This window comes from Vipera ursinii (assembly GCF_947247035.1).
Source record: "Vipera ursinii genome assembly, chromosome: Z".
Taxonomy (NCBI): Eukaryota; Metazoa; Chordata; class Lepidosauria; order Squamata; family Viperidae; genus Vipera; species Vipera ursinii.
This window is the reverse complement of record NC_139517.1, coordinates 74,380,450-74,407,847: the sequence shown is the minus strand read 5'-3', so window position 1 is coordinate 74,407,847 and position 27,398 is coordinate 74,380,450. Positions and strand designations below refer to the sequence as shown.

The following is a 27,398-nucleotide window of genomic DNA, read 5'->3' as shown; positions in this document are numbered from 1 at the left end:
ACATCCTTACATTGCAAAATGTGTCTCCTCTCTGCCACGGTTTCTTTCTCTTTGAGGGAGAGGAGAATCAGCTTGGAAAAGCTTTTCGCACCGACAGCGGAAGCTCCTGGGTGCTGTAATATCGTGCGAGTTCAAACACAAATTCTCTGCAAAAGAGATCATGGTCCTGGAAGCTTCCATTCTCTGGAGGGGAAGGGTTTGCTTCATTTATATGCCTATGGGGCAAAGCATGGAATCAGAGTCAGCCAGGTGCAAGAACTAATGCTGTCCGTGACCCGGGTACACTGCTTGCTCGCGTGCACCATCCTTAGTTTCAGGGCAGGAACAAAGCCTTCAAGCGGGGAGACATTGTGGGGCCAGGTCCCTCGTACCCACATTCAAGCTGGCACAAAAGGCAACCACCTGAACGGCCATGATGCCCCTCCCCAACCAGCCACCCACCCCGCCTGATCTAGTCCTCACCACTCTTCTCATTCTTCTCACTGAGCGGCAGCGGCTTGAGTTTCTCTGCTCCAAGTGAAAGGAAATGGAGGCGCAGATTGCTCTCAATAAGGCATGCAGCACACCTGCATCTTCTTAAGAGCAATCCTGCTTTTCATCTCCTCAAGCTGCTGCTGCTCAAACACTTTTTATCCAAACACAGATCTGAGAGAGATTGGAAGGTCTGTGTGCCTGCAGTGGGGCACTTCAGAAATGGAAAGGAACGCTCTGTGAGTGCTTGAAACTCCATGTGATTCTGGTCTCCATTGAAAGGTGTTTGAGCGGCAGTCTTGAATTTGTTGCTCCATCTGAGTGAAAGGAAACGGAGGCGCAAAGCAGGATTGCTCTCAATAAGGCCGGCTCGCTCCGGAGGGTTGTTTTTGCGGGATTGCTCTCAATAAGAGCAAAGCATACTTTGGCTCCATTTTTGCCAGGAAGGGGCTTGAGAAATGGCTTTTTCCAGCCTCCGAGCCCTGATGCTGGTGGAGTGCGGCAGTGCCGGTCAGAGCAGACCCTTCCCCATCTCCCCTTGCTTCTCCAAAGCCTACACTCACTAATCACCTTTCCAGCTCCATATTCCACCACTGCATGCAGGGCAACAAAAGCCTGTGGGACTACTGGTAAAAAAAAAAAAGATCAATCAATCAGACCTTCCAACTTTGCAAGGCCTTTTTTTTTTTACGAAAAGTTGGAAGGTCCGATTGATCCTTTTTTTTTTTTAGTCCCACAAGCTTATTTTGTTGCCCTGCACACAGAGCTGGAAATGAGGTTAGTGAAAGAATGTGGTTGCCCTGGGGTGGAGGTTAGGATTTGGCATTGTGGATGCCCTGCTGTGTGGTGGGAGTTAGAATTTGGCATTGTGAATGTCCTGGGGTATTGGTGGGGGGGGTGTTAGGATTTGGCATTGTGGATTGCGAAGTGTTTTTGCTCTGGTGGGGTTATTCAAAATGCAGGGATTCCCTGTGTTTTGAAGTACCTTGTGTGACTGCACGGAAAGGGGCGCTCCATTTCTCAAGTGCCCCATTCCAGTCTCTGCCAGATCTCCGTTGAGATAAAAAATCTTTCAGCACCTATAGAGCACTTCCAAACACAACCAGTCCCTGCATTTGGAAGTGCTCTATAGGTGCTGAAAGATTTTTTTATCCCAATGGAGATCTGGCAGAGACTGCAAACTCCGTATGCCTGGAATGGGGCACTTGAGAAATGGAGCACCCCTTTTTGTGCAGTCACACAGTGTGCTTCAAAACGCAGGGAATCTTAATGAAAGGAAGTCTTAATGAGCAAGGGGATGATATCGTTTGAAGTACGAGGTTCACTCTACGAGTTTTCGAATTATGAGTGGCATGGGCAGGCTCCATTACGCTCGTAACTCGAGGACTACCTGTAGTCCTTTTCAAGTCACACTTGATTCCTCATAGATACTTCCATTTAGCTTCCTTTGCAACAAAATAGATTTGATACTTCCTTTTTCTAGTGCTTTTTGTTTATTACGCATGCGGCCATGCAGATTTTATTTCTAGGAGCTAAGGTTCATTTTTTTTTCTAAATATAATGCAGTATTTCTTTCAATATACAATGGGAATTAACTCAATTGCTACTTTGTAAAGGCAACCTAGGAAGAAAACATGGCATATTTTTGGTGTCTTTTAAGATTTCTCTTAAGGTAAAGATGAGAAAGGATCTAAATCACTGGTTCTTAATGATTACCCTCAAGGGGTAATTTGGGCATATCTTTAGTTTGGGCTTGTTTGTGACTTGCAGATTCTATTTGTGACTACCACTGCTGAGATGCTTATGTAAAAGTCTGATATTTTTGAGAAAGTAATAACATTTTAGACTGGTAAAGAAGGTCAAAAAAATTAAGAATGATTTGAGGCGAGATTGAATCCTTCCATAGCTTCCAAAGCCTTCCATAGCTAAGGATCTTAAGGTGATCACTCTATAGAGAAAAATGTTCCTCTTACTGTAGTCCTTCGTGCTTTTTTTTCTTTCAAAAAGTCTGACTCCCATTGGGTGGTGAAGAGAACATCCTTGTCCGTAGAAGGAGATTTTAATGATAAATGCCATATTTTGTAATAAAATGAAATATATCAGGGTTATGTTACATCCCCATGTTTTTTATCCATTGTTTCATAAATATTATATACCTTGACATGTAAACTAAGAAGAATGATACTCTTTTTACTAATTAAATAATTTTACTTTTACTTTTGCTACAGAACCTTCCCTGGACCATTCTGATCTAGTTGCAGAATTGTTAAAGGAGTTATCAAACCATAATGAGAGAGCTGAAGAACGGAAAGCTGCTCTTTATGAGCTAATGAAATTGACTCAGGAGGAGTCTTTTGGTGTTTGGGATGAGCACTTCAAAACAATTCTTCTTTTGTTACTTGAAACTCTTGGAGACAAAGAGGTAAAGCTCAAAGTGGACAAAGAAAAATTATATAATAGTTTTATTTGCCTGGATGATGAAATTACTGCTATTATAATTATTAAATTTATAACTTGCCCTTATTTTTAACACAACTCAAGGTAGCATACATAATGTTCTGATGTTCTCTTTTTGCCACAATAATAACACTATGAGGTAGGTTGGTTTGAGAGAGAATAACTACACCAAAATTATCCATTGGGCTTTCATAACTACAGGAGGACTAAAATTCAATCTCCATTTTCCAGTCTAACTCTTTAACTACTGAACCATTGTGGGTCTCTTGAATGTTTCTCTTGAATGTGTATGGAGATTCTTCATCATCCAAGTCATGATTGTCCCAAAAGTGCTTTTTCAAAGCTTTTTAACTTCTCATCCAAAACTGAAGAAGCTTCTTGGATGAGAAGCAAAAAGCCTTCAAGAAAAAATAAAGTTTGCCTTTTTAAAAAGCACCTTTGGGTCCCTCTTGAATGTTATTTATGTCAGGATTACTAACTTTAAAAATAGGTGAAAAAACGGGCATATTGCTTTCTTATAACTGTGTTCTTTAATACAGACAATATAAAACACTTTTCAGTATTTCAGTCTCCTTATAGTGTCTCCTAGTGATATCACAATCACACTGTGCAGTTACAATAAGATCATAGCTACTATTTTATTAAAATAATATGTAATGTATAAATATTAAATAAATGTGTACTATTCTTTATCAAATGTGGTTGTAAAGAAAGAACTTCAATATTTGGAATAAAATTTCAAAAATACAATACTAAATAGTTCCATAATCAATAATGAGTTGGAAGTTATATGAGGAAAACTAATTAACAATCCTTAAACTTTCAGCATTCAATTAGAGCCCTGGCACTGAAAGTCTTAAGAGAAATTTTAAGACATCAACCAGCAAGGTTTAGAAATTATGCAGAACTCACAATAATGAAGACTTTAGAAGCTCATAAGGACCCTCATAAGGAGGTTTGTATACAACTTTGTATTAAACAGTATTAAACTGATTGAAGTAGTAATATGGTATTCAGTGAGGAAGATAAAGAATATTGGCTATTTTTTCATAAGACAAATTTCAGGAATTTAAATGAGAAAATCAATTTCCTATTCAAAAAAATTCAAATAATATAGATTTTTATGAACATGTTTTAACAAGGTATGAAAATCTTATAATCTTTGATCATGGACCTCCTTGCTAAATAAGATCCTTATCATTTTCCCAACAGCATAAAATTGTGTACAAAGTTTAAATGCTTCTGGGGATATTTTTGTCTGTTCTGTCAATTTTGTTATTAAACAATAATGTCAGTATATTCATTAGTTTTATTTTTGTATATTACAAGGCAGTAAATGTGGCAGTTAATTACATTTCCTCTCATGAATTCATTTTAATTGGAAATAATGGATTAAGATATAGATATAACAGAAATTTGAACATATACATATCTCATATTTTCTAGAATGATTTTTTTCGTTTTAAAATTAGCATAGTTGTAATGTCAATAAAAGTTGTTATGGAATATTTCCTAGATATATTAGTTCATTTTCCAACATCCAGATAAATTTCAAATGTGAAGCTATTTTGTTTAAATATTGATACTATTGTATCAATATTGATAATACACTGCTGTTGTGACAGAAATTTGTATTGTACAGCAAAATCTATTGACATTTAATATTCTACATATTGTAGTACCATTCAAAAAAACTATACAAGTGTAATATTATTGGATTTCTATATTTTTCTTTAATCCATTAGGTGGTAAGATCAGCTGAAGAGGCTGCTACTATGTTGGCCACATCCATTAGTCCAGATCAATGCATTAAAGTACTTTGTCCCATCATTCAAACAGCAGATTATCCTATAAATCTGGCTGCAATCAAAATGCAGACCAAAGTTATTGAAAGAGTACCTAAAGAAATTCTTGCTCAGCTCTTGCCAGAGATAGTGCCAGGTTTAATACAGGTAAGAAGATACAGTAACATAAACAATAGAAAGAACATTGCAAAACTATTTTGCCAAAGATTATTTAGTTTTTCAAGTAATCTTCTAACTTTATAGAATATTTGACTGAAATATATTTTTTCCTAAACATGTTTTAGGAATATCAATTTTATTTGGATTGATATGCATTTCAATTACTTCTTTTTTAGGGCTATGATAACTCTGAAAGCAGCGTTCGAAAGGCATGTGTCTTCTGCCTTGTAGCTATTCATGCAGTAATTGGTGATGAGCTGAAGCCACATCTTAGTCAACTCACTGGTAGCAAAGTAAGTGACATGCCATACCAGGACCTAATTTTGATTTTTTTCTAATCTGTGGGGATTAGAAAAAAAGATGGGGGGGGACAGAAATTTGTTCAGCATCTCACATTGGCTACTATTTGAATCTGGAAGTCTATTGGGAAATGAAATGTATAAATAGATTGACAATATATAAATGAATATGGTTGTTGATATACTCACTATAAGGACTTGAATAAAACATATAGTTTTAAACTTTACAGCGAAATCATGGTAGCTTCATGCAGTCATTTTAGACTGTGAATTGGAAAGCTGTTAATTCAATTCGTAATCCTGCATACAAAAGCACCTAGAATGTCATAGCTTTATATTAGAAGATTTATCTGTTACATACTATTTTTCTCAGTAAAAGATAGCAGTCAGATATCCAGTTCTTTAACAATAGTGTGAATTGGGGAAAATATTATTCAAATCAGTTGTCTTGAGTAATTTGGAGCTAGGGGAATGATAGACAACTGATAATAAATAGTAATAAATAATATTAGATAATAGATAATAAATAAATAAACTGATAGACTGATAATAAATTACAGGCAATGATTTAATCAGCATGCTTGAAATAAAAGTTGCTAAAATGTTATAAAGAGAGTATAAAGATGACAGCATCAAAATATATCCACTGTTTGGTCTTATAGAATGAACATTATGCTCATATACTTGATGCCCTTTTTCTCTTCAGTAATTAATTCCTGATTACAAACAATAATTGCCATTATATCCTAGATGAAACTTTATAAAGCAAAATGAAGCATAAGTTAATTAAATATTTAATCGTTAATTAAATAGAATGCAGAAAGTACCCTATCAGCATTAAAATTTATAATCAAAGCTGTTGCTAATATCCAATTATTTAGAGGCTTGTACAATTCATTTATTATTTTATTTATTTATAACATTTATTGGCTGTCCATCTTACCATAGGGTAACTCTGGGTGGCTTTCAGTTACACATACAGTTAAAACATAAGTTAAAATCAGACACTAAATTAAGGATACATGATGAGGGTGGGGTGGAGTGGAGAAGGAGGTGAGGTCTGTTATTACTCAATCTACCACCTCCATTGTGCTGATCCCCAACTGGGGCCCCAAGCCAATTGGCCGAGCCATGTCTTTAGGCCCTTACAAAAAGATAGGAGGGCTGTGGCCAACCTCATATGAGGCGGAGATGTTCCAGAAGGTAAGAGCAACAACAGAGAAGGCATCCTCCTGAACCTCATCAGCTGAATAATCAGGCTGACAGATCGCATAGCATGCCTCATCTGCCAGCACGAGTGGTACGGGCCAATCCCAGTGGAGTGAGACTGGGATTGTATCCCATTGTATCAAGCAGGGCTTTTTTTCTCATAGAACGCTCAGAACGGAGTTCCGGCACCTTTTTTGGATGGAACCTTGTAGGGTAGGCAAGGCGGGTTGTATGACATGTGTGAGTTCCGGCACCTTTTTCTTTTACAAAAAAAGCACTGGTATCAAGTAATATGCCAAACATGTATTAAATTTTAAATAAAGAAAAATCTCATTTGGACAGAATTTTATGTCATATTTTAGTTCAAAAATTTTTAATGGCCACTGCTATTTAAACAATTTTTAAATGTAGTAATACTGTTTTATTTATGTAGCCTGACAAAAGTTTTTAACCAGCACTTCTATATACATTAAAAAAAACCTTTGAAATCAATTGCAGGTAGTCTTCAGCTTACATTCATTTAGTGGCTGAAGTTACAATAGCACTGGAAAAAAATAACATTATCATTTTTCACACTTATGACCTTGCAGCATCTCTGTGGTAACGTGATTAAAATTCAGTCTTGACAACTGGCATGTATTATGACAATTGCAGTGTCTCCAGGTCATATGATCACTTTTTGCAGCCGTCTGTCAAGCAAAGTCAATGGAGAAATTCACTTAATAACTGTGTTACTAACTTAACAACTGCAGTGATTCACTTAACTGTGGCAAGAAAGGTCATAAAATGGAACAAAACTCACTCAACTGTCTTATCAACATAAATGTTGGGCTCAATTGTAGTCGTAAGTCAAAGACTACCTGTAATAGATTTGGTTAGACATGCATTTGATTGAAGAAAAAAAGTTATCATTCATGGAATTATAATTATAATTACAAATGATAGCTTTTTCACTTATAAAAGAACCTAAGCTCTTAGGAAAACATTATTATAGAGTAAAATCAATGAAGTTTTATTTTTAAATCAAGATTGTGATTTTGTTTTAAAAATATCTTAAATTACTTAACAGCACTAAAATGTTGAGGGCAAATAATTGACATTTAAACCATGTATCAGTGGTATGAATATAAGATATAGGACCATATATCAATAGTCTAGAATAGATCTAAGAAATAACAAGTTTCCATTTCTGTTTCCATATACAAAGATTTAAAAACTTCTGTTTAGAGTTTAAAATCAACCTTTTTTCTCATGCCGTTTATGCCTTGCGAACTACGTGTTGTTAAACTATGGCAGGATCAAAACACAGTTTCAGATTTTGAAATTATCAAGCAAACTACAGTTCTCCCAGATCAGCAGTCACAAATAATTTAGAAATGAAAGCATCTATCTTTTTAATGTAAATTTGAAGATGAAAAAAGGACTGTTGTTCCTTATCATGTCTGAACCAAGTCTTAATTAAGGTATATCAATCATTATATATTCAGTAAACTAAAACTACTTTGAGGGTAATATTAATGTGAAAATTGTTGCTATAAGTTGTATGTTCTATAGCTCTAGGCTTCTTTCCTCTGTATATATCATTCCATTACAAATCTATTTCATTGTTCTTTTACTGTTCATTGTTCATTCACCGTTAGTTTAAAAATTAAAAAATATTTTTCTGACTAATACTAAATATGTTGTAAGAATTAAACATGTTATTTACTAATTTAAATCTGCAGATGAAATTGTTGAATCTTTATATCAAGCGTGCACAGACAGGATCTGGAACAGGTGATGCCTCAGCAGATGTTCCAGGACAAAGCTAGTAATCCTGAAACCCACCTTTTAACTAGGAGGAAAGGCACATCAGTAAAAGGAAAATTCTCAAATGCATTTTTTGGAGCTCTTCTCCCTCTCAGTCTTTTCCCCCCTAATGAAGGGCTGCTCTCAGCCTACATGTGTCTGTTCCAGTAATTCCATATCCAAGGAAAAAGACAGTATTAATATCACTTGACTGAAGCAAAATATTTTTTTTAACTAACCCATCATGTTTTCTGTTTGCACTCCTCTGTGTGTCTTTTCATTGATTCCATTGATTATCAGTGTTAATGTACATTTTTATTTTTTCTAAAAAAACTAATTAAACAGGAATGCTTTAAGTTTTAAGTATGGTCTAAATTTCCTCATTTTTACTAAACTGCAAAATAACATGGTTTTTCTTTCCTGGTTTTAAGAATCATTTTGGGGGAGGGATGCTTCTGCTTGGATGCACAAAGTGGGAAGACAGCAAATATCAATGCTGGATTGAGCTGAATTGCAGCTAGACTAGTCTCTACTAAAGACACATCTTCATATATTACCATAATGCCAATAGCAGGAGCAGAAAGCAGTGTCCATAAAGCTTGATTCATCAACCATTGAATGTTTGTCATATAAACAAAAATTCAATGCAGATTAGGAGAACAACTCAGTCCTCCTATATGGAAGTCTATACAGAATATAGTATTGCAAAATTGGGTTGTACAGCACCCTGCTTTCCTAGATCAGGATTAGCAATATCACTTAATGGATACGAACCACCTGTATCATCTTCAAGCAAGATGGTTCAGAATAGAATGCTTTGTATAAGCATGCTTGGTATGTCTATTTTATCATTTGTTAGTAGAATACTTCCTCTCAAATTAATTATTGAAACCAGTACTTCTGTCAATCTCACTCACCTAAAGATATATGACATCACTGCAGAAAACTGTTCTACAATAATATGTTGCAAGATTGGAGATTTGTGCGCTGATTATTTTAATGGCATGGAATGGGGAAAACTCATAAAATCTTAAAACAACTGGTTTAGGAGTTTAATTTGAATTGGAAAGTGGCCCTAAATTTATTGCATGGTTATCTTGAGATTATCTTGAACTGATGTTATTGCAGCCATCTGGACTAAGATATGGAAATGTTTTCAGGTTGTTTCTGTAATCTTTTAAAAAGTTTATTGTGAATAATGCATCCTTATATTTATGAAATTAATAGTCAGAGAATGAAAATAAATTTACTTCTGTATCTCAGACAAAAGTACCAAGATTCTTATCTGGAGGGTGAGAATAAGATGTGTACCCATCTCACAATACCTGAAATAATTCTTTGTTGAATTATCTTGTTTTAGGGATTGTGTATTTACAGGAGAGATTATAGCAGTGCCAAGGATGATGGGTTTTTCTGCTAGATTAAGATTCTCTCTACCTCTTCAGGGTGAATACTTTTGACTAAGCTGCTATCAATGTCTTGTGAAAAACATTGTCTATAAAATAATTATTTTTATTTTATTTTTTTGTTTCTTTGCTACTACAGTATATGTTCAGAGTCTAATACCTTAACATGCAGCCAAATATTGTTTTTAAAAGAACTAATATCACAATTTGCTTATTACTTTGTAATAAATAGAATACTTGCAGTTATATAATAAGTTACTTTGACCTTTATCAGAAATTATTCTGACTGGAAAAGTTAAACTGTGGTTACTGAAAATACAATTTGCTGTTGCAGAAAGCTGTCTGTTGGGAAAATACTTTAGAAATAAATGTAAGGGGGAAATTACATTATTCATCACTGGCTTTTTTAGCAGCTGCAAATCAGGAAAATAGCCTTTTTCTTCCTCACTCTTATGTGTAACATTCTTGTTTCTACTGTTCAATTACATTGTGTATTTATAGTTCACTGCTTACCATTGTGGATATACAGGCAATAAAGTGTACATAGCATTACTTGAAAAATTAAATTTTGTATCTATCTGTGTTTCTGCTTTCCTTTAGTGATATTATAGGAGTAATACATTGTAGTAGTGACTTAGTTTATGTAAATACATTGCTTAGTTTTAAACTAAGCCCAGGAAAAAAAGACAAGCAATAAAAACCAACCGAATAAGATTCTGTATTAAAGCTAGTCCCATGTTGTTATTTTTTAGATTGAATCTAAAATTACAAACTAGTGGCTGGAGAGAAGAGCTACTTTGATGTAATAGTTAAAGGCATCAAGCTAGAAACTGAATGACTATGAATTTTAATCCTGCATTAGACCAGCTGGATGATTTCAAACACTTTTGAAAATGGTAACAAAATTATATGGACTTTTTGAGACAGTTGCTGGAAGTCAAGACTGCTTGAACATGCACACCCACACATACACACACACAAACAAAAACAAAGATAGCAGGGAGCCAAATACTGTAATTAAAGAATATCTGATGTTAAGTTACAAATTTTGATAGTATTAAAAAATAAAGCTAAAAATATGAGAAATTTCCTTTATGACAATAGGATTCTTTAAAGAAGTTAATATAATTGAAAATATTTTTACACTGAAATGTTTAATCCAGCAAATTCAAATTTTAATAACATATTGCTATATTTAGCTGCTAAAATAATGTCTTAATGATTGATTTATGGAAATTCTGTTAAGTATTCTTCAACATAATCCATTAAGGATTATTTTTCATAAAACATTAAATAGTCACAATGGTCTGGTTTGCCCCTAAATTATAACATCTGAACTTCATACTGAATAAAAAGCAAACTTGTTATGATACTTTAGAAATGGGAGGGGGGAGTTCATTCTAGAGTCCGTTCTTCAAGCTATTGCCAGAGCAGTGAACACCAGGGAAGCTCCACTTCGCAGACAATCATTCACCAAGCAACCACAAAAGTTCCCAAGTACTGTCCGTCCAGGGAACAAAAGGGATTAATTTCCAGGTCTCTCCTTAATTCTGGACAGTTCTTCAGACTGCAAAGATCCCAACAAAACCTCAAAAACAGCTGGACACCGGTTGTTGCTAAAGGAGAGTCATTCACATTGCCATATTCCTCCCCACCTCAGAAGCCCCTAGACATCCTCACCAGAAATCTTTAGCCATCTGTTATGATTTTTAATACATTATACATTTGTTTAATCTGCTGAATATTACATGAGCATTGTTAGGCTAACAGTGATTTCTGCTGGAGAGATGCTTAGGTTTTTTTCTCTCCCTTTTGGCTTGCTAATTGTTTTGTATAATCTATATATATTATTTACGTCTATATGTCTTTATGGCTAGTTTGTCAGAGTGCCAAGCTTCTAGAAATAGGTCTAGGACAACTTGCCATAGCCAACTCACCACAGGTTAACTCGCTGCAGGACAAGAGTTACACTAATATCAAAGAAATAGTGAATAGAATCATTAAAGAAAGGATGCCAAAGGAGGGACAATATGAAATGTGGATGAAAAAATTATAATATTTTTAAATCATTTTAAATTATTGAATTGTCCTGCAGCAAACAGGCCTACAGCAAGTTGGCCATGGTGAGTTGGCCCATTCTTGGTGGGCCTTGGTTGGACAAGTCAAGTTGGACTTGACTTAGTCTAGGATGGTCACAGTTTCCCAACTGAAATTATGATTAAGGCTGTCCATATTGAGCAGAATATGTTTAATTTAATAATTTAATTTGTATACCGCCCTTCTCCCGAAGGACTCAGGGTGGTGAACAGGGCAATACACAATAAAAATAGAATACAAAAATTAAAAAGCCATTAAACATTATGCCCATAAAATTAATACATATTAAAATTAAAACTATTTATAAAAACCCAACCCCATCCCGTCAGACTAGGCCAGCTTGTTCGAAAAAGAAAGTTTTGAGATCGCGCCGGAAGGAGCGAAGGTCGGGGGCCATCCGGAGCTCAACCGGTAAGCGGTTCCAAAGGTCTGGCGCACCCACAGAGAACGCTCTCCCCCTGGGGGTCACCAATCGGCATTCTTTGATCGGCGGCACCCTGAGGAGGCCCTCTCTGTGGGAGCGCACTGGACGGAGGGAAGTTGACGCCGGCCGCAGGTGTTGCCGTAGGTAATCCGGACCCATGCCATGAAGGAATTTGTAAGTCATCACTAACACCTTGAACCTCACCTGGTTGTATAGATGTTGTATAGATGATCTGTTTCATTTTCTGCTGTTCGGGGTTGCTGCAATGAATTGACTCTGAACAGTATAATTCTAAACAGTGGAAAAAGGAAACAGCATCTATACAACATATTCCCAAAAATGTATATCGACGTACCATTATCAAAAAGTGCCTGATCATTCAACCCAATACAACACAACCATCATAAGCCCTAAAATGAATAACACTGTCATGCATCAAGAACATCTTAAGAAACCACCAACCAACAGACATCAAGAAATCGCCAACAGACTACTACAACCACATGGAGTCAGTGTAGAGCAAAAGCTAACTAAAGCCCTTCAAAACATCCTAAGCAAACCAAAGGATCTAGTAGCCCCTAAAAGGACAAAACAGCAGCATCTAGAGCAGAGGCGGCTTCTTTGAACTGCTGGCAGCAGGCTGTGGAGCCCCAGAGTGCGCCGGTTGAGGGGCCAGCAGGCTGTGGGTGCTAATGGACACTGTTGGCCCCCATGCGCTCGCTTGCCTCCGTGTGCGGGGGCCGATGGTGTCAGGCAGCAGCCGCCCCAGCCCTTGCCTTCCAACGAGCCTCCTGCCTACCGCCTCACCTGCCAGAGACCCCCTAGATCCCCCCCAACCCTGCCCACCCCCCACAGGCATCCCTCCCAATTGAGGTGACCACGCCTACCTTGGCCATATCCACCCAATCTGCCATGACCACAGCCATGACCACCAGTGGGCCACACCCACTTGGCACCCAGCAATAAATAAGTGGGTTTGGGGTTGCAGTTTGGGCACTCGGTCTCTAAAAGTTCACCATCACTGATCTAGAGCAGGGCTTTTCAACCTTTTCACCCATTGTACCACCTTTAGGATATGGCAACATCCAAGTACCACCAGTCGCCTAGCAACATGTCAAAATCTTGATGACCAAATAAAAAAGGAAAAAAGTGATGAAGTACAGGTAGTCCTTGACTTACAACAGTTCACCTAGTGACTGTTCAAAGTTACAATGGCACTGAAAAAAGTGCCCCCAAGCCAGAGCCGAGCAAGACACCTGCCTGCCCACCCGGCGGCGCTCTTCCTCCTGTCCGAGGTTTTCATTGTTGTGGGCATTTCCATTGAGGATTGGCAGTGGGGGTGGGGTGGGGGGTGTTTGGCTTTTATTCTCCCCCCAGTCTGCTGGGTGGTTGCAGCAGGTTTTGGTCACTTCACATGACCCTGGGACACCGTGACCATCATAAATATAAATCAGTTGCCAAGCATCTGAATGTAAATCACAAGACCCTGGAGATGCTGCAACATTCCAGCTGATCGGCATTTCTTCTGGGCTCAGCAGAGGGGCCAGGATCAGTGCCGAGCTCCAGCTGAAGCCTGGCACTGATCCTGGTGCTTCTGCTCAGCCCTGACAGCCCTGCAGCTCCAGCCATCTCTCGCTCAGGCTTGTGTGGTGCTACCACCAGTTCAGCTCATTCCTCTCCCCTGCTACCACTTTTCTAGGATGGTCGTGTACCACCTGCCAAGTGCCAATGTACCACAGGTGGTACCCGTACCACTGGTTGAAAAGCCCTGATCTAGAGCATACAATGTAAGGACTGCAACAAATACTACATAGTACAAACAGGCAGAAGACTGGCAGAACACATCTATGAACATCAACTAGCAGTCAGAAGATATGATGAAAACTCATTTCACAACATACTTAACCACAGTTTCATTTCACAACAGATTTAACCATAGTTTCAGATGGGAAATTGTGACCATCCTAAACCAAGCCAAGTCCAAAAATGCTAAGGAATTTCTAGAAGTCTGGCACTCTGACAAATTAGCCATCAATAGGTACATAGACATAAAAATTATCTATAGACCATGCAAAAGAGACAGCAAGCTAAAAAGAACAAAAAAGACCTAAGCACCTGTCCACCAGTAATCAGCACCAAGATGAGCATAGATTAACCATAAGATTAACATCAAACCAACAATCAAATAATACCCCAATCAAGAAACTGCCAAACAAGCCGACAGTAAACAGCCCAACCAAAGAACCTCTTAAGACTCCCCCCACCAATACTAATAGGGCAAGCTACTAGAACATAAAACAGCAAAAACCCTAACCCTTACTAGACTGACAATGTTACCTAGTTTGGATAATTAAATGTCTGCAAGAAAACAACCAAGCTCATAAAATACCAAGGATCCCTCATTTCAACCCTCTGCTACAAATATTTGCCTTTAAATGATAATCTATTGTATAAGTTGAAGCTATTTAGGTAATTTTAGTCGAATATGTATAGTTACTTTACATTAGTATGAAATAAGAACTAGATCCTGCGTTCAGCAACTGCTATTAGTGCGCATACAGATAATCCTCATTAGACTACTACAATTGGAACCAGTAATTTGATCAGTAAAGTCATTAAGTAAAACCACTACTGTACTTACAATCTTACTTCAGGCTTTCCTTTGTTTTAGAGATCTGCAAAAGTCATAAATGCAGGGATTGGTTATAAAGTAACTTGTCATCTTATAACTAAATAGTTACTAAATGAGGCAATCACTAAGCAACAGCTACCTGTACTTTTTGGAATTCTTCCCTACAGAAAGGAGTGTTGTGAAACATGAAATATGAAAGATAATTTCATGGTCAAAAGGCCTGTCCACCATTTTGTCCATACTTAAAAGCTGCACTGGATTTTTCCAAGATTTCTTCCGACATTCCTAGTGGCCACACTAAATGTCACTCTCCCCAGTGCCTTCCCACTAATCTTCTCATTGAAGTATCTCTCCTTCTCTTCATCACCCCTTTTTCCTTTATTAAAGCCTTTCAACCAATATAAATCAAATAAGGTTGTTTGTGTATGTGTGTATGCATACATGTATACACATAAGGGTGAAGGTGCTCGCCTCCAACTCAGAAAGTTGTGGCAGGTGTTTCCTAGGGCATGAAGAAAAAAATATCTGCCAACTTTGCATATGCGTCAATGCCCATCCCCATTCAGTCACCTGACTATCCCAAATAGGGACTACAGGGTAGTAAAAAGTGTGTGTGTGTGTGTGTGTGTGTGTGTGTGTGTGTGTGTAAAACATACCTTCATATTATAGAAATGACCACATAGCAATAATCAGCAAATGATAGTGGCAATCACCAAGATTAGCACTATTTGTTGATTGTAATTGGCACAAATAGACCATATAGAAATAGAGGAAGCTGAAAAGGATATAAGACCTGATAATGTCAAATTAATCCTTTTTTATTTCTCCTCCCCCCACACATTTGCTTCTGTTACCCCTGGCCTTTTTGATAAAATATTTACAAAATATATAGATTGAATAATGTTCAAAAAGTTAAAGATTTTAGAAAAATATAAGGATGAACTGGATCAAGCTTTCATGAAGATGTTGATAAATATTCACAAGCACTACAACAGCTAAAAGATACTGAAAATATTTTTTTTGTTTTGGGGGCTACAGCTAAAGAAATTGATAAATATTTTCCTTGAATATGGATTACAAATTTTTAACATAAAATATAAATGGACCAAATGTTCCTCAGAAAAGAATAAAAACCTTTTAATTATTTGAGGAAAATGAAGAAGTTTAGAATCTGTTTATAAGAAACACATATTACAAAAAAGAGGTGAGGTATTTATAAGATTATAACTGAAAAATTTATATATCATGTTTAAAAAGATTGCTTTTGTATATTAACTCAGCACTAAAACAAGTTTATCAGGAAGAGAAAAGATATTTAAACAAAAATGGTTATGTTGATCTGCTGATTTTTTTTCTCAAGGAGAACTTAAGTTAAAAATGACAAAATCTGGTGTTGAAAAGCTTTACGTGCCATTGGCTTCCCTAAACTCAGTCTGAAGATTGAAAACTTGATAAGATAAATTTGAAAATAATAAGACTGAATTTGATGTGGAGCTGTGTACAAATGATGATCATATTATTGCCAGGGCTTTTTTTCTCATAGAACGCTCAGAACGAGTTCCGGCACCTTTTTTTGATGGAACCTTATAGGGTAGGCAAGGCGGGTTGTATGACATGTGTGAGTTCCGGCACCTTTTTCTTTTACAAAAAAAGCACTGATTATTGCTATGATGTACAAAGCTCTATTTTAACATATTAACAGAGGATGAACAAGTTAAAGACAGTATGATTCTTTTATCTTTTTTACCCCTTATATAATAAAGCCTATAATAAAGATTATAATAAAACCAATAGTAGGCAAGGTGGGTAGCATTATTAGACTTTTTGCTCATTTACAAATATTTACTTACTTATCATTTGTCAGGTGCTTGGCAATTCACAATAAAATAAAGCAAAACATCATGTCCTGGTGTACACTGAAATAAAGCAAGAGCAAATAGCAGGTGCGACATGTTTTGCTGGTGTTTTGCTCTTTTCCAAAATTTCCCATTATTCCAGGATGGTATGTCTCGTTTCCTTCTCTCCACTCCCAATTTCAAAGTGTCTGGTGGGTTCGTCACCTGAGCTAACATATCCTTTTGATTGTCTTTTTGGGGGGGAAGGATATGTAAAATAAGTTATAAAAAGAAGATAATTATCTTCATTATTTTTCTGATTAAGCCATAAATTGCTGAGCTCACATCAAACAATAAAGCATAGCTTTAAAGTCATAAGGTAAGGGAAGTATATTCAACTTTCAAAACTTAAGCAAATTACTTAGATGTTTGTGTGTGTGTGCGCGCACATCAGTAAGTCAATGCTGACTCCTGGCAACTACAGTTTTCTGGGCAAGGTTTTCAGAGGGGGTTTGCCATTTTCTGCTGAAAGAAAAGAACTCGCCCAAGTCACCCTGGCTTTTTATCTAGGCAGGGTTAGAATTAGTGGTCTCCCAGACACATTATATCAGGGATGTCAAACTCAATTTCATTGAGGGCCACATCAGCATTGCGGTTACCCTCAGGGGGCCGGGTGGATATGGTCTGGGTGGGCGTGGCTAGAGTGCATATGGCCTACTGGGTGGGCATGGCCAGCTCTACATCGTTCACATAAAGGGCGCCTATGGGGGCCTGGGCAGGAGTGGGACAGATCTGAGGGTCTCTGGCAGGAGGAGGGTCTCTGGGCCAGGGCCAAGGCAGTGGGGGCCATTCCCTCACTGTTTCCAGGATGGCTTCGCGGGCCGCATGAAACCACTTCACGGGCCGTATCCGACCCCCGGGCCTTGTGTTTGACATGTCTGCATTATATCTTTGCTGAGTTGTTTTATTTATTTATTTTTTCTTAAGAGGGGAGAGAGAAAGAGAATGAGAGAGATATGCATATAATTCTTTAATATATATTTTTCTTGAATTTATAATTCCAGCCACTTCCATGTCATTTTCCTTACTCCTATCAACTAAGAAGCATTTACCACCCTTTCAGCTTTCTGCAAAATTTGAATTTGCTAAGCTTACTGATAGATGGTACAATTTTACTTACATAAGCACCCCTACTCACAGCCTGAGTATTGGATATCAGAGACAATGCTTTAGAATCCAGACAACACTAAGAAGGATTCTCTGTTGAAACAATGAATAATCCAACTTTTCAATTAAATCTAGAGGACAAATGTCTAGTTAACATCACTGTCAAATGCTTTGTGAGATAAGGCCAGAGTGCTCGGGAATAGTATAGCCAATGTTAATTTTAAAGCACAGATTTACACAATACAACTTTCTACAATCATATTTACAACTGTATATCAGTCATATTAGCTGGAACACACTGTACTGTATCCAAGTATTTCAGTTGAGATATACTACAGATATTTTAAATAATATTTCTTTGTGTTTACCACATGACATTCCTTCCGAAAGCTACTTTATAGTTGGCTTACAGCCCAAGAAATGCTCTAGTGGAATACAACAAAGCTGTTACAAATAAATACTGCATGACACTTAGGAACTTGCTAAAGGCTCCTTATTATATTCTTGCTCAATTAATGTCAGAATATTTTATCTTTTTATTCCATCTCACAAAGTTAATCAAATGACATAGATGAACCGATTTTCACGTAGGTTTTAAGACAGGATTAGTCTAGATTGAGGGGATAGAACAGTGCTGAAGCGTAGTAAACCCAACAAAACTGGTTTAAAATAGTAGCACATAACTGCCTAACCCAGCAGCTCTATTTATAATAAAGTAAGGTCCCACATCCAAATTAAAATTATCCAAGACAAAGTTGTTTGTTCAAATAACATAAGTTTGGAGTTTCAATTAAAGAAATGCCCAATAGAAAGGATAAAATTCCAAAAAGCACATGTTAATAGCTTAATTTTTGAAGACATTTGTTCATGTGAATACAGCCAAAGTTTGCATAGATACACAATAGAATTTTTCAGGTTTTAGCTTCTAGGGAACTGAGGAATTCCAGTAATCCTAGAAACTGGGCTGTGTGTAAATTGTTTTTTTAAGGTCAAATATATAAAGAGATGCAGATGATTCTTTCCAGTAGTATGAATTTTTGATTACATATACTGTAGCACTAGAAATCAAAACTGTCATGAAAATACAAAGAAAAAGGTACCAAACTTGCACAATTGTTTGACAAATGAGCAAACAAATAATTATGAAATAATAAAATTTTAAGTCTATGGAAACACCAATGTTAGGAAGGAGATCCATACAGCATGCTTGCTAAACAACAGAAATCATTACCTTTTGGCTAGTTTCACATGTTTTTCTAATCAATGGCTCACCAAAGAATGCAGGATTCTTACTTGAAGAGGAAAGGAAAGGAAAGGAAAGGAAAGGAAAGGAAAGGAAAGGAAAGGAAAGGAAAGGAAAGGAAAGGAAAGGAAAGGAAAGGAAAGGAAAGGAAAGGAAAGGGAGGATTTTACTCTGCTAGTCTTAATTGATTATAGAAGTGGTACTCAGCAGCGCTGTCTGAAGAAGTTTCAAGAGGTATTGAGCCAGTGCTGTCCAAAGATGTTTCCTTGGTCATATGGCCAGCATGACATTACCGAGTGCTGTTTCCTCCCACTGAAGCAGTACCTATTTATCTACTCACATTTGAATGGTTTCAAACTGCTAGGTGGGCAAGAACTAGGCAAATATGAAAGCTCACCCTATCATGAGACACTGGGTCTTGAACCCAGGTTGTCGTTGTTCTAACCGACCAGCACAGCATTTTAACCACTGAGTCATTACATCGCCCTGAGATGGCACAAATGACCAGGTCAAATTATCCTACTTCACACATATCACTTGAAAAGTCTAAGGTGCTAGAAAGATGAAAGGAAAGGAAATAATATGGATAACAACAAAGTGGATGAAATTAGTTGCAGTGGTTTGGGTGTGCCATTGGAAGATCTGGAAGATAATGTAATGGACATATTGTAATGGAGAAAATCAGTCTGTGTGTTCGTTAAGAGTCAACAGTGACTTGTTGAAGAAATCATCAATCAGTATATAGCTCTTAATTGAGACTGACAGTTTGGCCCAGTGTGAAAGCCAGCTGGATGACTTTGGACAGTAACATTCTCTCAGGCCAATTCATCTCACAGGGTTGTTGCTGTAGGGAAAATACAAGGAGGAAACTATATTTGCCACCTTGAGTTTTTATAAATAAATAAAAAGTTTTATAAATAAAAATTATATCTTCTAATAAAGGTAGAATTTAAAAAAATAAAATTCAAGTTGGGAAAAAACAGGCCAATTATCTTATTTGAGCTGTTCTACTTGCATCATTGAAAGCAAAGTATTTCAGAAAAAAAGTATACTCTAATCCTATGAAGCTGTGAGCTAAACAGCATTAAACCAACATGTTTTGTTTGATATTGGTTGGGCATCTTACATGAACCTAATAACCAATGTTGTTGCCCTTAGTCTAAATAGGGGCACACAACGTAATCTCTGTCCCTGGTACCACACAATACCTCATCTTTTACAAATAACATTTAAGAAATAATAAAAGAAGCACCAGCCTTCAATCAGCCTCAAGGCATATGTCTGTAACCTACATAAAAATCCTTAGATTTATTTGAAGAATTTTATTTAGCTGTGTGGTAAAAGAAGAAGATAAATGGAAGCTGGGAACATCCTAGGAAGGAAGCAGGATGGTGATAAGTACTCTCACTAACTTATCTGTCGGTGAACATTTTGTGATTTGTTTCATGCACAATAGCAGCCTTTTTTGTGAATATGCAAGCTGCCACAGCAGCCATCTTGTGTCATGTTACAAATATGCATACTGTAATAGTCCTGATCTAACTTCTCCCTCTGATTCAATTAACAGAATGGACACACATAAATTAGTATTGGGAATACCTCAGCCATGCCAATTAAATGTTGTATCTTTCTTAGCAAGGGACATGAAAACATGGGCAGCCACAACTGTATAAAATAGTATTTTATTATAGTTTTAAGGGTAGTTTCCAATCAAGAACAAAAGTCACTTTGGAATTTTTCAATTTCAATTTAATCAGAGATAATTTGATCATAGACTGAGATAAAATTTAAACGCTTTATCACAGTACAATTTGATTATTTATTTATTTATTTATTTATTTTATTGCATTTATATACCGCCCTTTCCCTGAGGACTCAGGGCGGTTTACAGGGAGTTAAAAATCAACCATACAAAAATTAAAACCCAATTTAAAAAATATTAAATCAACCCTGTACTATTAAAACCCCCAATTAAAATAAATGTCTCCTCAGCCTGGGCCCAAGAGCTCAAAGAGCCAGGTCTTCAGGCCCCAGCGGAATGATCGGAGGTTGGGAGCAGTCCTCAGCTCCACTGGCAGCTGGTTCCAGAGGGCAGGCGCCCCCACTGAGAAGGCCCTATCCTGGGTGTCACCCGCTGGCAATCTCTTACCGGCGGGACCCTGAGCAGACCCTCCCTGTGGGAGCGCACTGGGCAAAGGGCGTTTGATGCCGGCAGCAGGTGTCCCTCAAATACCCCGGACCCAGGCCATGTAGGGCTTTATAGGTGATAACCAGCACCTTGAATTTCACCCGGAGGGCAACCGGAAGCCAATGCAGCTCGCGGAGTAGAGGTGTTACATGGGAGTATCGGGAGACCCCCATTACAACTCGCGCGGCCGCATTCTGCACCAGTTGAAGCCTCCGAGTGGTCTTCAAGGGCAGCCCCATGTAGAGAGCGTTACAGTAGTTCAAACGGGAGGTCACAAGCGCATGAGTAACTGTGCGTAGGGCATCTCGGTCCAGATAGGGACGCAACTGGCGCACCAGGCGAACCTGTGCAAAAGCCCCCCTGGTCACGGCTCCTATGTGATCTTCAAAATTGAGCCGTGAATCCAGGAGGACGCCCAAATTGCGAGCCCTATCAACGGGGGGTAACACCTCACCCCCCATCGTTAGAGGTGGAATAACTTGGTTAACCCGAGATGCCGATATGCACAGCCACTCAGTCTTGGCGGGATTGAGACGAAGCCTGTTTCTCCCCATCCAGACCTGAACCGCCTCCAGGCACCGGGACATCACGGAGAGGGCATCACTGGGTTGGTTCGGGGTGGAAAGAAAAAGTTGGGTATCATCAGCGTACTGGTGATACCCCACCCCGAAGCCACGAATGATCTCGCCCAGCGGCTTCATATAGATGTTGAACAGGAGAGGCGAGAGAACCGACCCCTGAGGGACTCCACAAATGAGAGGCCTCGGGGCGGATCTCTGTCCTCCCATCAACACCGACTGCGAGCGGCCCTGGAGGTAGGAGAACCACCGTAGAACGGTGCCTCCCACTCCCAACCCCCTGAGACGCCGCAGCAGGATACCATGGTCGATGGTATCGAAAGCCGCTGAGAGATCTAATAGGACCAGGACAGAGGAGCAACCCCTGTCCCTTGCCCTCCAGAGATCATTCACCAGCGCGACCAATGCCGATTAATATTATGTTTGGATTAAAACAGGAATTGGTTCTTAATTTTCAGGGCAGAGATACTCTAAAACAAACATGTCAAACTTGCGACATCAATGGGGTGGGCGCAGCTTCCAGATGACGCGTCCAGCCTGCGGGCCGGCAGTTTGGCACCCCTGCTCTAAAACATTAATATGAAATATTGTCTGTGTAATTTTGTCTGTCTGTCTGCCCATCTCTCTCTCTCTCTCTCACACACACACACACACACACACAGAAAGACAGACAGACAGACACACACACACACACACACACACACACACATCAAACATGCATGAATACACCCAAGATGTTCATTAAGGCTAAGATTGGACAATAATATTTAAAAAATCATATTTTAAAATAACTGCATATTAACTATCTATATGAAATAAAACAATTTGTCAACTTCATAAAATTAAATGTTTCCTTTATCGGTTAAATGTTTCCATTGGAAATAAAACCATCCCAATTAAAACCATAGTTTTTAGTGAGAGGATGAGTTGTGTTGTTATGCATAATTTCTAAATCTGAGCTTTTACATTTGACACTGCAATTCTTTCTCATTTCACCTTCATTTTTAATCAGTATATCTTCCTTACAGCATCAACTATAAAAAAAAGAAACTTTTTTCTCAGTCTCTCAAGGAAAAAGTATGAGTGGCTTCCAGCAGCACTTCTATCTTTGTGTCCCCTGCCCAAAGCACACAATTAACTATGTGCAATCCATCCCTCTCAAATTAGTTTGTGAATTAGGGATGAGATCCCCCAGATTAAAAAAAAACAGCTAAATTTTATAAATCAAAAAACTTAATTGATTATTCTCAAAAAATATAAAATCTTTAATTTGCTTAAAGGAGTTTCTACCTCTGTGAAGATCTGACCTGGAAAGTGAACACCAACCCAGGTGGCTAGAAAGGCCCAACAGAGGCTTCACTTTCTTAGGGTCTTGCGGAAGAACAGGGTAGAACAACAGCTAATGACCCTCTTTTACCGGTCTACTATAGAGAGCGTCCTCTCGTATGGTATTGTGGTTTGGTATGCTGGTCTGACAGCCGCGGACACGAAAGTATTACAGAGGGTAGTGAGCACAGCACAAGACATTGTGGGCTGTCCCCTGACACCACTGGATGACATCGCCAGGGCTCGTTGCCTTGGAAGAGTGAGGAAGATTCTCAGGGATGACTCACACCCTGGACGGTATCTCTTTACTCTCCTACCATCCCGTAGGAGATATAGGAATATAGCCAGCCGTACCAACAGGCTGAAAAATAGCTTTTATCCGTGGGCTGTTAGGCTTTTGAATGGGATATAATCTTTGTGAACTTATGCAGAATTGACTTGGGAGGCCGGTGTGTGGTGTAGTTGGTTCACATGGTGTGGTAGGATGGAGGGTTTGTTGTCACTGTGTGTTGGGGGGAGAGAGCACGGGGGTGGGGGGGGAGGCTCAGCTAATCTCAATGTACACATGTTGTACTTTGACAATAAAGGTTTATTTATTTATTATTTATTTACTTATTCTAATAAATGTTACATTTTAATATTGCGTTCAAATTCAAAATTCTAATCAAAATAAAATCAAAAATAACAATTTCATTATGCAATGTATAAATTTTTAAATGCTTGTTGATAATTGCTATTATCAGTTCACAACAATGTATTCACAGGTTTTTAGCTGCTATTGGCCTTTTTGCTCACCAAGTTCTTCCCAAGCACCTGGGATGTAGTAATGTATTGGTATAGATAGTATATGTGCAGATACAAGCAGTGCGGCCCTTTGCAATTGACACATTAAAATTTTGTAAATGTGCAGATTTCCGAAGTACTGTTCAAAACTTTTGGTGTGGCCCCCAACATATCATATTGTTTTTATTATTGTTAGTCTCATAATCACCCAGATGTTTAGACTGCACCTGGTATTTTTATCCACCTATCACTATGACTGATCGCAGTCAGCCAGATGTTTAAACTGGATCACTATGTGGATAATGATGACTTTTATTATGAAAAAGCGAACATGGCGCTAGCTGAAAGATTTAGGGTGATTTTCCGGCTCAGTGGCAGTTATCACATATGTAAAAGCTGTAAATTGATTCCAGAATAGAGCATTGCGTGTCCCTACAGCTACATTCACTTTCTTTAAACGGCTTCTAGCATCGCATTGCACGTACATTTTGCAGTCAGGACAGATTATAAAACAGCGTGAAGGAGAGGCTTAAATAAACAGCCAAGAGAGGAGAGAGCATCTTTTGATTGGCTTAAAAGAAAATATTTTCCCCCTCTATTAAGCGTCTGATTCGCCAGCATACGCTGCCCGTAAATTAGCGCCAAGCAATCACCGCCCGCGCTCCTTGCTTCAGCGGAGGCAGGGCCGAATAAGAGGATCCAGCCTTCTCGTATTGCGTGCTCTGCTATTGCTGTGTCGGTGCGCTGTAGCGCAGCAGGAAGGAGGCGGGGACGCCGATACCGGAACCGCTCCTGCCGCTGGAGGAGTGAGCGGAGCCTGCTAGGCGGAGCACACGCGGGAGCGGCAGCATTGTCGCGGCGGGCGGTTCCCTTCGCTGCTGCAGAGAGGGCGGCGTTGGTGCCGCTGGTCGGACGCGGCTGGGAGCCGGCCCCGGTCTGAGCCCTACTTGTCGCAGCCAGACCTCGACTAGGAGGTTTGCCGTGGGAAGTTCAGGATGGGGCTGAGCACGGCAACCACCGTAATGGTGTTGCCTTCAGCGAGCCTCACTTTCTCCGAAGAGAGAGGGCTCCCTCGGGGCTGAGACGGCCTCTTTCCCCTTGCCTGTTTCGCCCTCGAGTGCGTCTTCCCGGCGTTCCTTTTCAGTTCTCTTCTCCCGAGTCGGGCCGGACGCGGTTCCTGGCCCGCCACCGAAGAGAAGAGGCGACTTCGCCACCGCTGGAAGATGGCGTGGGTGCTGAAGATGGACGAAGTAATCGAGTCCGGTCTGGCTCACGACTTCGATGCCAGCCTCTCCGGCATTGGGCAAGAGCTGGGCGCCGGCGCCTACAGCATGAGGTGGGTGTCCGGGCGGAAGGGACCGGGAGGCTCCTTTTGCCCGGTTTCTTCGCGCTTTTGATGGGGAAAAAGAACTCGCCAACAGCGCTTCCCTCTCGGCGGAAAGGCCCTCCTGGTTGTAGTTTAGCTCTTCTGTTACGCCGAGGTAGTTGTTTAATTGTTTTGCTCACCGTGGGGGGAAACCGGCGTGTCGCCTGCGGGAAGGAGCTGCTGGCTTGGCAGGCTCCTTTACTCATCCTCGGGAGCTCCTCCCTGTTGTGATTGGCTGCCCTGATTTCGGGAACCGGTAGCCAAATCGCGTTCCTTTGGTCCACGAAATCGGTGATAGATAGTGGTTAAGAGGGTAACTTTTAAAGTAAGGCACTTACCGGCCTTAATCTTCGAAGCCATATCGAAGCAGGGCTGCTAGTTGGAATCCTGTACCATTTCTGTATTTTAAACACATACTATTGTCTTTTTTTTCTTTTTGCACCTTTCATTATCTTTTGTAATTGTCATTTTTTTTACTTACGTAAAAATTTGTGTGCAAAAAATATTTTTGAAATGTGGTATATTCTGATTTGGCCAAATGAACCTAAAATAATATATGTTTACAAACTTTTTCTGAGCGTTTTCTGGATATAAGAAATGCAGGTAGTTTTGAACTTAAGACATTTAACAATGATTCAAAGTTACTATGGCCTCAAAAAAAGTACCTTCTGGCCTATACTTGGACTTACGAGAGATACCACCTCCAAAGTTGTGTTATTGCAGTTTAGGCACTTGGCAACTGGCTTCAGCTGTTGCAGAAACCTGTAGTTACATGTTCACAACTTGTGATTTTTTTTGCCCCATTCATTGGAGAAGTTGGATTTGCTTAACAACCCATGTGATCTGCTTAATAACCATTATAAAATTGTGTATGGTCACATTCATTTTATGATGAAAATTCTGGTCCCAATTATGGTCATATGTCAAGGACTATTGTAGATAATTGCAGGGTTGTGATATATGTAAATTAAGAAATGACATATGAAGCAACTATTTATGGTTTGGTACCTAGGTACTTGCAGAATTATTTTATCCAAGTAGAAAGTCCTGATAGTTCCCCATTTTCATGAAGTGACAGAGGTTGAAATTAAGACATCTAAATCAGAGATGTCAAACTCGCAATGTGATGTGTTGTGACGTATCACGACTTTTTTTCCATTGCCAGCAATGGGGTGGGCACGGTTTTGGCATGATGCATCTGGCTTGTGGACCAGCAATTCGACACCACTGATCTAAATCCATCAACTCCTTGTAGTTTCTGCCCCTAAAGATTATATTACATGAAGTATTCATGAGCTTTTGTTGCTCTTTATGTATACAGTATTAATGGTACATGAAAGTAACTGGAACTAACTGGAATCTAGTTCATTTTTCTTCTTTGGCAAGTAAGAAATTTGATATAAATGCCTGTTCTTCTGAAATTCTTTAGTAGCAGAAAAATCCAGAATGAAATTTTTCCATTAAAAAAAATATGGAATGCTTATGCTGGAATTGACTGAATGGAATGAGTTTTGAACTAGTACAGGTGGTGTTCAACTTACAACCATTATTTTAATGACTGGTCAAAGTTAGTGACACAGAAAAAAGGACTTATGACAGTTTTTCATATTTACAACCATTGCAGCATCCCATGGTCATGTGATCAAAATGTGAACTCAAAAGACTTTCTGTAGCCCACAAATGCCAAATTCCTACTGCTAGCTTCCCTATGTTTAGGCTTAAGGAGTTTTCAGTCAGAAGATAATCAAAATAAAACAACTGTAGAAGAATAGCTACAGAACAAGAAGAGTTTGATTTAGAATCATCTACAGATAGTTCTAGACTTATGACCAGAAGTGAGCCCAAAATCAGATAATTGGCAACTGGTTCATATTGATGACTACCAATATCCTCGGGTCATGTGATCATTTTTTATGAACTTACAAGCAAAGTTAATAGGGCAGCCAGATTCACTTTACAGCCATGTTACTAACTTAAAACTTGAAGTGATTCACTTAACAATTGTGGCAAGAAAGGAGGTAAAATAGAGCAAAACTCACTTTAACAACTTTCTCATTTACATTCTGAGGTTTCTGCTATCTTTACTGGATGAATATTCAGGACTGTTTGGAAATGTTGTTTGCCTTGATTATAAAATGTATAATTTATATTCTCAAGTAAAATGG

At 38.7% G+C, this 27,398-nt stretch overlaps 2 protein-coding genes across 12 annotated transcripts in view; both read left to right on the top strand.

Moving 5' to 3' along the window:
* The window catches only part of CLASP2 (cytoplasmic linker associated protein 2), a 178,645-nt gene extending 168,468 nt beyond the window's left edge, over positions 1-10,177 (top strand). For all 6 annotated transcript variants that reach the window (XM_083379335.1, XM_083379333.1, XM_083379336.1 and 3 more), the window contains 5 exons: positions 2,700-2,893; positions 3,755-3,883; positions 4,674-4,880; positions 5,069-5,185; positions 8,125-10,177. In XM_083379335.1, the coding sequence (XP_083235461.1) occupies positions 2,700-2,893; positions 3,755-3,883; positions 4,674-4,880; positions 5,069-5,185; positions 8,125-8,211 (734 nt within the window). In that variant the 3' untranslated portion in view covers positions 8,212-10,177. The remainder of the gene's footprint in view (positions 1-2,699; positions 2,894-3,754; positions 3,884-4,673; positions 4,881-5,068; positions 5,186-8,124) is intronic.
* Positions 10,178-24,633: 14,456 nt separating this feature from the next.
* The window catches only part of UBP1 (upstream binding protein 1), a 34,386-nt gene continuing 31,621 nt past the window's right edge, over positions 24,634-27,398 (top strand). For 5 of the 6 annotated variants that reach the window (XR_014494364.1, XM_083379359.1, XM_083379361.1 and 2 more), the window contains exon 1: positions 24,711-25,203. Coding sequence is in view for 5 of the 6 variants with exons in the window: in XM_083379359.1 (XP_083235485.1) it covers positions 25,091-25,203 (113 nt within the window). In the remaining variant the exon portion in view is untranslated. Of the gene's footprint in view, positions 25,204-27,398 lie in introns of all 6 variants that reach the window. The other variant, XM_083379358.1, reaches the window with a different exon arrangement.